Source organism: Vicugna pacos, chromosome 11 (genome assembly GCF_048564905.1).
Source record: "Vicugna pacos chromosome 11, VicPac4, whole genome shotgun sequence".
Taxonomy (NCBI): Eukaryota; Metazoa; Chordata; class Mammalia; order Artiodactyla; family Camelidae; genus Vicugna; species Vicugna pacos.
In genome coordinates this window covers 78,570,029-78,584,482 of record NC_132997.1, presented here as the reverse complement: position 1 = coordinate 78,584,482, position 14,454 = coordinate 78,570,029, and the positions used below count along the sequence as shown (strand labels likewise).

Sequence of the window (14,454 nt, the reverse complement as noted above, 5' to 3'; positions counted from 1 at the left end):
AAACTTATTTTATCAGATGTAACGTAAGTAATGACTGCTTCTTTATTATTTGTTCAGCATGATGAAGAAAACATAGACTGTACCTTTAATTTTTTTTCATCTTAAATATTTCTTTACTTCTTATATACTTGGATGGTTGAACTTTGTTTTGTTTTCTAAACTGGTGACTTTTTTCTTTTAATCAGTCCTCGGATTTTCTAAGTAGATAATCCTACTGTATGATAACAATTTTGTCTCTTCATTGCTAACAGTTACATTTACCTATAATTTCTGCATTAGGCATGGCTTCCAGCAAAATGCTGAGTAGAAACTCTGATAGTAACATTCTCGGATAACGCATCTAACATTTTACCCCCAGTATGACGTTTGCTGTAAGTTTGCAACTCTTCTTTTTTAAGGTAAATTGAGCCTGTTTGCATTTACTAATTGTAATAAATGTTTATAGAATGAATGCATAAGTGAATTCCTTCATACCTAATTTGTTTTTACCTTAAGTTAATGTGCATATAAATAATGAGGAATAAATACAGTCTTATATGATTAGTCAATGTGATGATAAACAATTTGAATTAAACTGAACTTATACTTGCCTTTTTTTTTCAGTAAAAACATCATTTTCTTATGTCAGCTTTCTCACAGTACCTTAGTAAATTAAGAACAGAATGGAGTCTCATTTTAAATTCAAACAAAGTGAAGACATTCAGACTTAACAACAGACAGTGTTAATGACATTTATTAAGATAAATTCAATGAACATAGGTAAACGTCTGCAAACGTAAGGTTTTCTCCATGACCTACACCACATGACCCTACACCAAAAGCACTCACAGTAACTCAACTGCGTTCTCATTTGGCAATAATGTCATACAAGTGAATTTGCTGATGACTAGCAAAATTACAAAATGAACCCAAGGCCAGTTAATCAAGAGTTACAACAACAAAGAAACTCTAGGAATGAAGGTCAAGGCAGGAGGTTGCTGCTGGACAGATATGATACCATTTGCCAAATTTTCATTTAAGGATTTGCTACAACAACAAAAAATAAGTATCTTCTCTTACTTACTAGAGAAGAATAGAAAACAACAGGTATTACCTTACACCATTCTGTGACCACAAAATTAAAATACCTCCCGACTGTCTGATTAAAAGAAAAAAGTCTTTAAAAAGAATAGTAATCATTCTTATATGTTCACAATAGAAGCTCCATGTCTGAATTTAAAACATTACTCTGTATTTGCTTAAGAAACACATTTAGACAATATGGCTTTTGACATATTAAAGTTCTATGGGAAAAACTAAGATATGCTTTAACTTTGCTTTAATATCAAACTAACAGAGCAACTAAAAATTCCAGAAGAACATGGGTTCATTTGATTCAAGAAGTGCTTCCAAAATTCAATCACCTAGCTTCTTTTCATGTGAAACTGTTCATTGTCACAGATCTTTTCTAATTTATCTTCTGGAGAAGAAAATGGAAAATCAAACCCACAGAACAATGGTTATGTAAGATATTTCCTCCTCAGTGTCAGGCAAAAAAAGTGCTTTTGTCCTCTTACAAGCCATTCTATTTCAACAGATGATTCAACTGGTCCTGTAGATTTGATGACTGCTCAACACTATAAATTAGAATAGAGAAAAAAAGTTTATCTGGAATGAGCACTGATGACAGCTCATTATCATAGCAACCCTCTATGTAATCATACTTTCTTTTGGCTTTGAATGTAGAGGTTATTGGTGGGGTCAATTCATGGTTAGGTGAAGAGATAAGAGTAATCCTCTACATTCTTTGTATGCAATGGTTTACTGTCCCTGCAAGTCCAATTTCACATATTCTCTCTAGAAAAATAGATAGCTGGATACTGCAAATGAAAATATAGTTGATGCAAAATAAATAAATAAATAAATAACATCTCATACAAATTATTTGCACAAAGCATATTATATGCATAGTCCTGTTGACGCTAAATCAAAATTTATATGGGTCCACTAGGGCCCCAGACATGTTTAAACTATGAAGAAAAGGTTTGTAAAGCAAATCAGTACTGTAAACAATATTTCAAGGGACAGATTTAATCCACTTAAAAAAAAACAAGGCTGCTTAATGACTTTAGTATGTTTACTCTACTTGATGAATAATACCAACGTGAAAGGTTTTCTATCCCTTAAGGTTGGTTTCTACACCCTATAACTTTTAGAAAGCCTTTACTAGCAGTGAATTGACTTATGGTATGCCTTTGAAATATTCCTTGTATCCCCAATGAGCTATCCTAGAGCATAGGTCAATATAAGGACATATGTCAACCAGAGTTGTATACTGATCCAAGGCCCAGCAGTATAATTTCCCCCACCCTGCTACAGTTGGCCCCCAACTCCTCTACCTTTGGGGTTACTTACTTCTTCTGAATAGCTTCTTGCCTAAATCAGAAAAGGAAAGAGGAAAATAAACATAAGGAAATCAGTGAAGAAGAAGTTATGGCCATATATACATATAACGGCAGAACAAATTTCTAGCTTGTCACATTTTAGATTTCTGTCCATTCTATCCTAAGACTGTGCTACAATATCTGCATGCAGAGTTACTAGAAAGATGGATTCTAAACCTAAGAATGTAATAATACTCTGTAAGAGTGAGAGATGTGGTCCAGCAAACTACACACGTGGCTCAAATTCAGTCTGGGTATGTGGAGTCAGACGGTCACATACCTGTTAGGTACACACCCAAAGAATGGACATTTATTTATTTAAATATCAAGAGTTAAATTTTCAATCAGATATTCTTAATAGGTACATAAGTATAATATCAACTACATAAAATAAAAAGCAAAATGAAATAAGAGGAAAAGCTAATTAAATTATCATTTTTGTCCAAAACTATGGAGAAGCAAATCTCTATATTTCAAAATCTCCCAGATGATTTCAGCGTAGCTAGGGCTGGGTTACACGTGAGAATGTCAGATACACGTCACAGCTATACGTGATTCCCCAGGGAAGGTGCAGACACTCCAGGAGAGACCCCAGGCACAGACAGCCAGCAGATACTGATTAAGTGCCTACTGGGTGCCAAGCGCTATGCCAGCACAGTCCTGGCATAAGCCCTGTCCTCACGGGATTTGCAGTCTCTCCCTCTGAGGGGCCCTCAAGTTAACAGTGAGGTTCACAAAAGGTGGTCCCTGCTCTGATCGCACCCCCTACCCGAATTTCTTCTGCAGTCTTAGGCATCTCTTCCAGAAGGAACACATCCTTGACCAACCCCACCTTTACTCCCAGCTCCTGCCTCCACAGGGAAAGGTGGTCCCTGCTCTGATCGCACCCCCTACCCGAATTTCTTCTGCAGTCTTAGGCATCTCTTCCAGAAGGAACACATCCTTGACCAACCCCACCTTTACTCCCAGCTCCTGCCTCCACAGGGAAATGTGCTGAAACACAAAGGCCACAAGAAGCGGCCTGCAGGAAATGATTTAATGATTTTGTAGCAAATTAAACAGTTAGTCACTGGACGGGCGTACTCACTGATATTGAAGATGTGTTGTTATTATTGCCATTTTTCTTAAACTCTGCATTAAAAACAAAACAAAAAGAGAAATAGAACATTTCACTTCCCTGGAGCCACACAAACTACGTTTATAAAACCCAAATCACAACAGAAATTGTTTCTTACGTCTTCTGAGTGCAAGATGGCATCTTCCTGTAGTACCATGTTTCGAGCTGCCTGACCTAGCAGCTGGAAGATAAAAAGAAAATGGTAATAATCAAAATCTCCCAACTGCCTGTAATCTCCTCTCTTCTGCTATTATACCACCACCCTCCCCCCTCCTCCAACTTTCCCAACCCATACAAATACAAACCCTCTGAATGGAATGGAGTATAATTTCCCATTTGTTCCTGTTGAAAATCCATTTTATGGTCACTATGGCTGTTCAAGCATGGGCTCGACATCTGTTCTGAGGGCAACTGTCTGAGAAATCAAGGGCTCCTGAACTGCTAAGCTTAGTATCAATCAAGTGCTGAGAGGGAAAGTCTGCCCAAAAAAAAAAAAAAAAAAAACCTCTGGCTCCACAAGCCTGGGGAGAACCTAACTTCTGACTCTTTAAAGGCAAATTTGAGACTTGGGGTGGTGTGAGAGGCATGAGAGAGTGGGAGTTGGGACAGGATTTTGAAGGACAGGAGGAATGTAGCTACTTAGAAATGGAATGAGAGACAGAGTCGGGGAAAAAAGGCCTGCGAAGGAGCTTGGACTGAGAGTGGGAAACCAGCTTGCGAAGGATGGCCAGATGGAGCTGGGGGAGAGAGAAGAACGGAGAAACGCGGAAGCGGATTTAGTGAGCTCACCCTGAGAACGAGAGAGGCTGAGCTCCGTTTCACTGGGCGGCCTGTGGTCAGGAGACCTGACTCAGCGCTGAGAGGCGAGAAGAGGTCAGCGAAGGTTCCTGGCCTGCTGTTGCACCTAGTCCTGGCAGATGTTAAGCCCAGCCACGGAAAGGGAGCCACTGTTACGTGCGTCCCACCAACCTTCCCTGTTCCCTTGGGTCTGACAGATTCTGGTGAAAGGGGAACCAACGACTTCAAACCAACCAGGAACACCAGCACTGCGACAGCCTTCAGATTCCTTCCCCCAGAGCAACTTGTATTTAGTTTTCTTTTTTCCCTTAACTGCACTGGGGATGGAACTTAGGACCTCGTGCACTTCAGGCATGCACTCTACCACTGAGCTCAACCCCCTACCTACTATTTTTAAGTTTGAAAATTAATAAAACTCTATGTGCTTCTAAAGGCAAAACAATAAAATAAGACCTTCCTTCCTGCCTCTTCCCCTCCCTGTTCTCTCTCCCCATGCATAAATATTTTCATTAGTCTGGGGCTTAGCACTCCATTGTTTCTTTATCAAACAACAGACATAGGTATATACTCTGCACCCCGCTCCTTACTTAAAGTGTAACCTCCTATGTACACTCTTCCACGCCCTGCCATTTTCACTTAACAATACACACTGAGACAGCTCTGCAGCAATACATACTGAATCTCCAGGTCGTTCTTTTACAGATGCTGAGCCTTCCACTGGACAGATGTCCCATGAGGTTGTTCAACCAGTGCTCTGCCAAAGACTCTGGGGCTGGTCCCAGTCTTTTGCTATTACAAGTGGTGCTACAAAAATACCTTACAAATCTTTGTATTTTTTTTTTTTTTGCCAGCATTTCTCTGGGAGAGACTCAGAATCTTGATTGTGATTGCTGGATCAAAGGATTTTCATTTTGCTACGTATTGTCAAATTCCCTTCCATTAAGGTTATACTATTTTGCATTCCCACCCTGTATGAGAGTTCCTGTTCCCTCCTTGTGGCCACTTTTAGATGGCGAACTCCAAACTCCAGTCGGTAGGGGATGGTGACTGACAAACTGATGACGGAAAGAAAGGGTTCTAATAGAATCTTCCTCATTTGTTCAACAAATATTTAAGTGCTTTCGATATGCCAGTAAGAGACACAGCCCTGGTCTTACAGGGCTCAGAATCTGGAATTAGAAAGAGGACAAAGGCACTGCAGTACCTTGTGGTAAGTGCTGACAGGGAAGTGCTGAATGCCCTGGAAGCGGAGGGGCGGGGGTGTCTAACTTATACAGCGTAGATGCTCAGGGAAGGCTTCCTGAAAGAAGTGACCTCTAAGCTGAGACCAAAGGCTGTTGTTTAGAATTTTGAAGTGTTATTTTACAAAAAAGTGCGTGATGAGATTTACTGTTTTAGAAGTGTGGTAAGCAGAATGGTCTAAATGGGGGACTAAAAGCAGGCAGATCGATTAGGAGAACACTGCAGTACTGTAGCCAAGCAACAGGAGTGACCTAAACCATAGCAGTGGCAGTAAAAGAAAAAGGGCAGCAGGGGTGGGTGGAGAGGAGAGTTGAGAGGCATTCAGAAGATAAACTTGATGGAACTTTGGAACTTGTGACTGCCTGGAATGCAAGGGCCGTCGTAATGTGGGGCCAAGGCCTCTTCTTTGGCGACAGATGTATTCACTGGCGTTGTGCATCATTTTTTTTATATCAGCCAACCACACACATATCATCTAAGATGTCCAGTTTCAGTTCCTTAAAAATGGAATAACATCTTGAATACACCTGTAAAATGATCTGAATGCTGAGTCTGTTAAGACTTCCCTGCCAGGCTTTTCCCACTGTCTTACTTATAATTAGCTTAATATCAGTTTTTCTTAGTACTTATCTTCAACAGTTATTTCTGATTTTCAACATAGTTTTCCCAGCAACAGCAACCCTCTTTTCTTCTGCGCTCATCTTTCATCCTTTTCCATATTGTTTCATGAAACAATGCAGTTGCAATATCAAGCACAAGTGCTTTACCCAGGTTTAGGAAAAAAACACAACAAACCCTTACCAAGCACACAGTTCAGCTGGAGGCGCAGCAGCGCAGGCACGCGTGAGAGGAAAGTATTAGCCACAAGCATTCAGTGTGCCGTGGACACAAGTTCGTATGATTTCTGCACTTTGTGCTCCGGCCATACTGGCCTCCCTGCATACCTTACACACATTTCCATCTCAAGGCCTTTGCATTTGCCACACCCTTGACTTGGAATCCTCTGCCTCCAGATGTCCATATGGCTTGCTCCCTCACTTCATTCAAGTGTCTGCTCAAACGTCACCTCCTCAGAGAGCCCTTCCCTGACCACCCTATTTGGGGTACTCTGTCTTCCCAGCTTTATTCTTCTTCATAGCATTTTCTACCACCTGATTTTTTGTGTGCTTCATTTGTCTGTCTGTCTCTTCACTAAAATGGAAGCTTTCTAAGTACAGGGACTTAGTTTTGTTCACCACCCTCCCCTTTGTACCTAGAACAGTTCCTGGCACACAGCAGACACTCAATAAATATTCGTTACGCAGATGGTCCAGAATGAGTGTTTTACACATGGGGATTGTCAGTTACTCAAACAAAATAGCTATGTGGAAACTGCTGACAAAAGATGCAATGCTCTAGGGGCTAAGAAGGGTTGAAAATCAGTAAGAAGCTCCATTAACCTCATAGCTTAGTAAAGGAGATGACAAAAATCCATAGGTAATTTAGAAAAATGCAATGTGGTATGTGATAAGTGCCGTATAAGAGATCCAGTAAAAAGACAAAGCTCAGATTTGAGAAATGTGTCAACTCTATCCCAGAAAGTTGGAATGGTTTCGGCTTAACTCAATCCATACAACTTACTGAGCACCCTATCTAAATCTGCTACAGAAAGAGCCCATGCGAAAAATAAACGAGGAGGAGGAACAGGAAGGAGCAAGCCACATTAGGGCAGTCAATGATGGCACTGTGGCTTTTTGGCCACTTAATCCAGCCAGTGGCCATGAGAAATGGCATCGAAGAGTGTGGGCCTAGAACTGGTCTTCCTAGGTTTCAATCCTAGCTCTACCCCACCAAGCTACGGTGTGACCTTGGACAAGTGAAATTCTTCTCTATAAGAAAAGTACCTCCGTTATTAGTGATTGTAAAGACTTAATGAATTAAACTACATAAAACATAGCAGTGTCCAGCACATAGTAGATGCTCAGTTAATTTATTATGATGATTATGGATGTTCAACACACACGGGTAGTTAACTACAAACACCATTATTTTCTGAAATTTACATATTTATACCTTATTTTCCCTCAAAAAGATTCATGGCAATCTATCCAAAACTACTACATGTGTACACACACACACACACACACACATTTAAAAAAAAAACAGAAAAAGAATCTAAGACTCATGAAAAGGAGAAGGAAGTAGGTATGTTTACCACTAAAACTGACATAGAAACTTCTGTGCAACCAAGGCAAAAAGTGAAAAGCAGTAAGTTGCATAATGCTTATTTGGTAAAAGGCAACATAACAATTCTTCAAAATAGATAAATTTTCCTCTGACACTGAATCCTAAAATGAGTATACCATGTGGGCACCTCGTACAAAGCACATTTGGGATTGCCAGATCAGTGACTTCAACAATAGTATCATGGTAAATGCAAATACTTTCTTCATATAGTTGTTTCTTGTAGCCACTATCAATAAAAGCTAAGGACATAACATGAAAGCTCATTTTGTAAAGGCAATTCTACTGGACCCTAAAGTAATATGAATAAAGCTGCTATGAACATTCCTAAACAAGTCTAAAGACTTGTGGACATACTATGTTTGCTACTACAACTACACAACTTAATGAAATAATGTAGAAACTGATGAAATATGAGTAAAAATAAAGAGTGGGAGAGAGAGAGAGTTGTTATTCTTATGAAAACTAAGTTGAAAATCAAAGATACTTGTTGAAAATGACTAGCTAAGATACACTGCTATTGAGTTAATTATGAGTAAGAAAATAGCCTATAGGGGAAAGTCATAGAAATCTAAAGACTGTACCTAGATTGTTTTACAAGTGTAGTCAAGACGTTTCCCACTTTAAAGAAACTAAACCTGGACATCTTAGATGATATGTTATGTGCATGGTGGTTTATGTAACAAAATGATGGACACGTCTTCCTTTCTCCTGAGTGAAAACATAGGCGTTGAATGGCTGGGTCATTAGACCCATTTTGTTTGTCCAGTCACCTGTCAATGGGCATTTGGGTTGTTTCCAATTTGGTGCTATTATGGATGAAACGTGCTATGAACTTGTACACGTCTTTGTGTGGGCATGTATTTTCATTTCATCTAGGTGAATATCTAGGGGTACAATGGTTAGGGTTTTTTTTTTTTTTGAGAGAGAGACAGTATACATATGTAAAGCTTGCTAGTGTGAAAAGCCATCAAATAATTTCATTCATAGAACCTGTCAGAGAATGATGGGGGAAATCAGGGCAAAGAAGAAAGCTAGTCTAAGAAACAAGAGACCAAGAATGTGGCCAGAAAGACAAGTCATCAAATAATAAATCCGTGGACAGATAATGCAGAGAAGTGTGGGAGGAATCTGGGATGTTGAGGGCAAAACCACGCAGAATTTAGGGGCTGAAAGGGACATATCTTCAGTAGAGACAACCCTGAGAAACAAATGAGGAATTCGTTTGGACCACTATCTCACCTGCTGTCTGCGGCAATCTCTGCTTTAAGTCACAGATTCCCATCATTTCGTTTCTTCCCCATCCCACTCCCTCGTAGGACCTCGTAGCTCGTAGGACCGCTACTCCTACCTACAGAAACTACACATCCCAGAATGCAACACGCGTCCTCCGTGAACAAGCTCTCCTCTCGGCCATCAACTCATGGACTACAATTCCCAGGATGCAACGCGACCCCCTTCCCACCGCAAGAAAGACAGGAGAGTGCCAGGATATTAGGCCCGGAGAGTCCACTCCCAGCTCACCTCGGAGCTCCGGGAGCCCTTCAGCACCTGCTTGGTGAGCGCGATCACGTCAGTACCACAGGTGTTCACCTTCTCTGTGAGAAGCCCCTTCACGGACTGACCGAATCGCGCTTGCGAATCTGGGGTCCCAGCCGCCATCACTGCAACCAGTGAACACCTCCCCACGGGCGACGGCGAGTCGTCGGGGCCAAAAGAGCTGCAAAGCGAGGGTGGGGAGAAGACGGTGTCTTTTTTCCTACCGTGGGAAAAGGAAGGAACGCATGCGCCTAGCAGAGGTTACGCTTTGCTAACTTTAAATTCATTTAAAATGCTCAGTTGATATCCTGAAGAAGACAGGGCCCAGGCAAATATCTCTGGAAGGGATAGAGGACAATTTCAGTAAACTCATGGTTTAAAATCAGAAAGCCTGGATTACAGTCCCAATTCTGCCATTTAGTTGTGTGACGGAAAATTATTCAACCTCTGCATCTTGTGTTCCTCATCTGTAAAATAGAATGAATAATGTTAAAGTCTCCAGAGGGTTATGAGAATGAATTAAGATCATTCAATTCAATTTTAACAAACATTTCATGAAAGAGATACCAAACAACTGTACTGCGCTGAGGATAGAGAAAATAATGAGATGCAGTCCTTGTCTGTAATGAACTCCCAGGCTGGGGAGGCATGTAAACAAACTGAAGAACCAGGAAGAACAACCCAACAGAAAAGCTGGCAAAGTCCATAAACAGGCAATTAAAAAAATAAATAAAATAGCCAATAGATATGAAAAATGCTCAACGTCTTATAATTTTTAATGATAAATGACCTCGTTGTTCTATCAAAATCAAACTGATTATCACCTTGAAAAGAATTAACATCTAAAGCGTTTCATGTGGGTCTTTTTCTATTTTAGCTAATGCACAGGAGAGATGAGAATGATAAATTGCCAAATTTTGTGTAAAATCACCTATACTCAGTATCAACATGACTTTCACTTCCAAGTGCCTTGGATTTCATATGTCTCTGATTCTTTCATTTAATTCTTGTTCTTAATCAGCTTCATTGAGGTGTAATTTATGTTCAATAACTACATTCTTTTAAAGTGTACCATTTGATAGATGTGACAGACGTATACACCTGTAAATCACCACAACTATTAAGATGCAGAACATTTTCATCACCCCCACGAGTTTGGAAGTGCTCCTTTGTAGCCCATCACAACAACTGATCAGATCAGGCAACAACTGATCTGCTTTCTAGCACTATAGTTTAATTTGCGTTTCTAGAATTTTATATAAATGGAATCATACAGGAAGTACTTTTTTTGGCCTGGCCTCTTTCTCTCAGCACAACAATTTTGAGAGTCATTCACTTAGTCGTGTGTATCGCTAGTCTGTTCTTTTTATTGCTGAGAAGGATGTCCATTGTATGGCTATATCTCATTTTGTTTATCCACTCACCCGTTGATGGACATTTGGGTTGTTTCCATTTGAGGGCTATTATGAATTAAGCTGCTATGAACATTCATATATAAGTCTCTATGTGAGTTGTTTTCATTTATCTTGAGTAATATCTAGGAGGAGAGTGGCTGGGCCATATGGTAAGTTTAACTTTTGAAGAAACTGCCAAACTATTTATCAAAGTTGTTTACCATTTTGCATTCCCAGTGTAGGAGTCTCCATAAAATACACATAAACTTAGGAAAAGATTGATTGTTCTAGAGCCATGGTAACAAGGAGCCATATGTGGTAGATAGACTAGCCAGTGATAGCTGGCTTCCATAATCCCTATCTCCTGGTGTTCATGCCCTTGTGTGATTCCCCTCTCTTACTTGTGGGCAGGACATGTGACTTACTTCTAAACCAATAGTATATGCATAAGTGATGGGAGATATGTGATTACATGTACATGATTATGTGATTCTATTACATAAGATTGTAAGGCTCATCTTGCTGGAGTCTCTCCCTTTCTGGTTGTGAGGAAGCAAGTGGCCATGTTGGAGAAGTCCATGTGGCAAGGAACTGCAAGCATCATCTAGTCCCTGAGAGCTGAGCTCCAGCTGACAGCCAGCAAAAAAAAATGAGGCTCTCAGTCAAACAACCAAAAGGAACTGAGTGCTACTAATAACTAGGCAAGTGGGGAAGCAGATCTTTCCTATGTTGAGCCTCCAGATGAGAACCTGGCCCTGGCACCTTGATTTCACCCTTCTGAAACACGAAGTATATGGCCCAGAAAAGCTGTTCTTGGATTCCTGGCCCACAAAAACAATAAAATAATAAATGTGTGTTGTTTAAGCCGCTAAGCTTATGATACTGTTGTTACACAGCAATAGAAGACTGATATACCACCAGAACTTGTTTGAAATCTGTTCAGTTAATGACAGCTCACCTCAGTAAATCCCTTTTGCACATCAAGCACTCAGGGTGTCCTGCACTTTTGAAAGTTACTCGTTCAAGGACAGATTCACGCCAAGAATCACCCCTCAGAGTGCCAATCAATCAAATAATAGCCTCCCCTCAAGTAATGTCCTTCTACAGAAGATATCGACCCTCTTGGGTCTGTCTGTCAATCCCTGAAGTCCATGCTTCTCAAAAACTCTAATATGATCAGGTCTACTGTGCCTAGAGAGACAGCCTGCTCTCCTTCATTATAATAAACAACAAATTCAGTTTAATCTCTATTTTATATAGTGAGTTGTATTCTTACCATTGACAGCTCTAGAGATTCCACCAAAATCATTTTGAAGATCTTTACTTGGCAACATTCCAGGGACCTCAGACCAACACATGCACTCATTGGACCCCTTGTGCCCAAGCTCTGCCCTTTGATCAACTATCACAAGAGAGGATCTCAACAAGAATTTGAATTCTAACTAGTTTCATTGAGCTCATGTTGCTGAATTTAGTTTGTTATCCAACAATATGTAACCAAATAGATCTTTGTATAAGGTCATTGGGCTCAGGTCTTTGCATAAGGCAATTAGGTCTGGATCTTTGGATTAAGTCCTTAGATCTTTGGGTTTGGAGATGCACCATTTAGTTCTTAATTCTAGGTCTTTGCATAATGTTATAAGACCTTATTTTTCGGTGGTATATATTGTTTAAGAAATATTTTTGTCATTAACATGATTATTCTGCTGCTTCCCTTGCTTTTACTCTTGTCTCTACATACAGTTATGTTTTGAGGGTTTTTCCTTTTTCCAGGGTTATCTTGTTTTTTTGAATGTGTACGGATTATATAGGAAGGGGATCAAGTCATAGGCAGATAGTCTCCAACCCAATCCAGGCTGGCCCTTGCAAGTTAATGGTTGAGGTCTGTTAGACTGGAGACTGGCTAATGTTACTGCATTTAGTGAACCATCCTTACATTTCAGAATAAATCCCACTTGATCATGATGTATAATCCTTTTAAGATGCAGCTGAATTCTGTCAGCTAGAATTTTGGGATTTTTGCATTAACATTCACAAGGGATATTGTTCTGTAGCTTTATTCTCTTGTAGTGTCCTTATCTGGCTTTGATAGAAGGGTAATACTGGCCTCACAGAATGAGTTCCAAAGTATTCCCTCCTCTTCAAACTTTTGGAGAACTTTGAGAAGGATTCATGTTAGTTCGTTAAATGTTTGGTAGAATTCTCCAGGGAAGCCGTCAGGCCCAGGGCTTTTTTTCTCCTGGGGGATTTTTGATTACTGATTCAATCTCCTTATTAGTTATAGGACTAGTTCGATTTTTCTATTTCTTCATAATTTAATCTTGGTAGATTTTGTGGTTCTAGGTTCCAGTTCATCTGGTTACCCAATTTGTTGGGATCCAATTGTTTATAGTATTCCAATCCTTTTTATTTCTGTAGAACTGGTGTTAATGTCTCCACTTTCATTTCTGACTTTGGTAATGTGTGTCTTTACAGCTTTGTCCCCACCTCTTTCTGTTGTTGATATCACAAAATTCATCTTTATACATTGTGTGCCCAAGAATATAAGCTAATGATTTTTAAAAATGCATTAGTCTCAAATTGTGTAGAAAACAAGATTTGGAGTGAGAAACCAAATTATAGTAATACTAGCTTTTACAGTAATTTTTACTTTAGTCTCTTAAATCATGTAGAAAAGTATAGTTACAAACTATTGTTACATTAACACTAGCTTTTATAATTGCCCATGTATTTACCTTTACTGTGATACTTATTTCTCTGTGTGGCTTCGAGTTACTGTCTAGTGCCCTTTCACTTCACAGGACTCCCTTGAGCATTTCCTGCAGGACAGGTCTGATGGTCACAAACTCCCTCAGCTTTTATTCACCTGGGAAAGTCTTGATTTCTCCCTCACTCTTGGAGGACGGTTTTGCAGGACATAGGATTCTCATTTGATAGTTTTTTTCTTTTCTCTTTTAGCACTTTGATTATTTTGGCTCACTGTCTTGTGGCCACTAAAGTTTCCAAGAGAAATTCTGATAATCTTGTTGAGGACTCCTTGTATGTGATGATCCATTTCTCCCTTGCACTTTCAAAATTCTCTTTCTTTGTCTTTTGAAAGTTTGATTATAACGTGTCTTGGGTGGGTCTCTGAGTTCTTCTTACTTGGAGTTTATTGAACTCCAGATGTTTATATTCATGTATTTCATTAAATTTTGGGAGTTTTCAGTCATCATTTCATCAAATATTCTCTCTGCCCTTTTCTCTCTCTCTCTCTCTCTCTCTCTCTCCCTCTCCTCCTTCTGGGACATCCACCATGCATGTGTTGGTCTGCTTAGTTTCTTAGGCTGTTTGCTTTTCTTATATCTTTTTTCTTTTCTTCAGACTCAGTAATTTCTATTGTCCTATCTTCAAGGGGCACTGAATCTTTTGTCTGTTTAAATCTCCTTTCACTCTTTCTAATGAATTTTTCATTTCAATTATTGTACTTTTCAGCTCCACAATTTCTTTTTGGTTCTTTGGTTTTCTATCTCTTTATTGATATTTCCATTTTGTTCACACATTGTTTTCTTGACTTTTTCCATCTCTTCCTTTAGTCCTTTGGACATCTTTAATTTAAGACAGTTACTTTGAAGCCTTTGTCTAGTATGTCAGCCATTAGGTCTTTTTCAGGAAAGATTTCTGATTTATTTTATTCCTTTGAATGGGTCATACTTTCCCAATTCTTTCATATGGCTTG

The 14,454-nt window shown here is 39.6% G+C and overlaps 1 protein-coding gene across 1 annotated transcript; it reads right to left on the bottom strand.

The window, feature by feature from the left end:
- Window positions 1–715: 715 nt before the first annotated feature.
- On the bottom strand, window positions 716–9,511 carry BORCS7 (BLOC-1 related complex subunit 7). The gene is made up of 5 exons (XM_006210457.4): window positions 9,328–9,511; window positions 3,659–3,721; window positions 3,511–3,554; window positions 2,395–2,415; window positions 716–1,616 (listed from the first exon to the last, which is right to left on the bottom strand). The coding sequence occupies exons 1-5, from the start codon at window positions 9,463–9,465 to the stop codon at window positions 1,565–1,567; spliced, it is 318 nt and encodes a 105-aa protein (XP_006210519.1). The 5' UTR covers window positions 9,466–9,511; the 3' UTR covers window positions 716–1,564.
- Window positions 9,512–14,454: the final 4,943 nt, after the last annotated feature.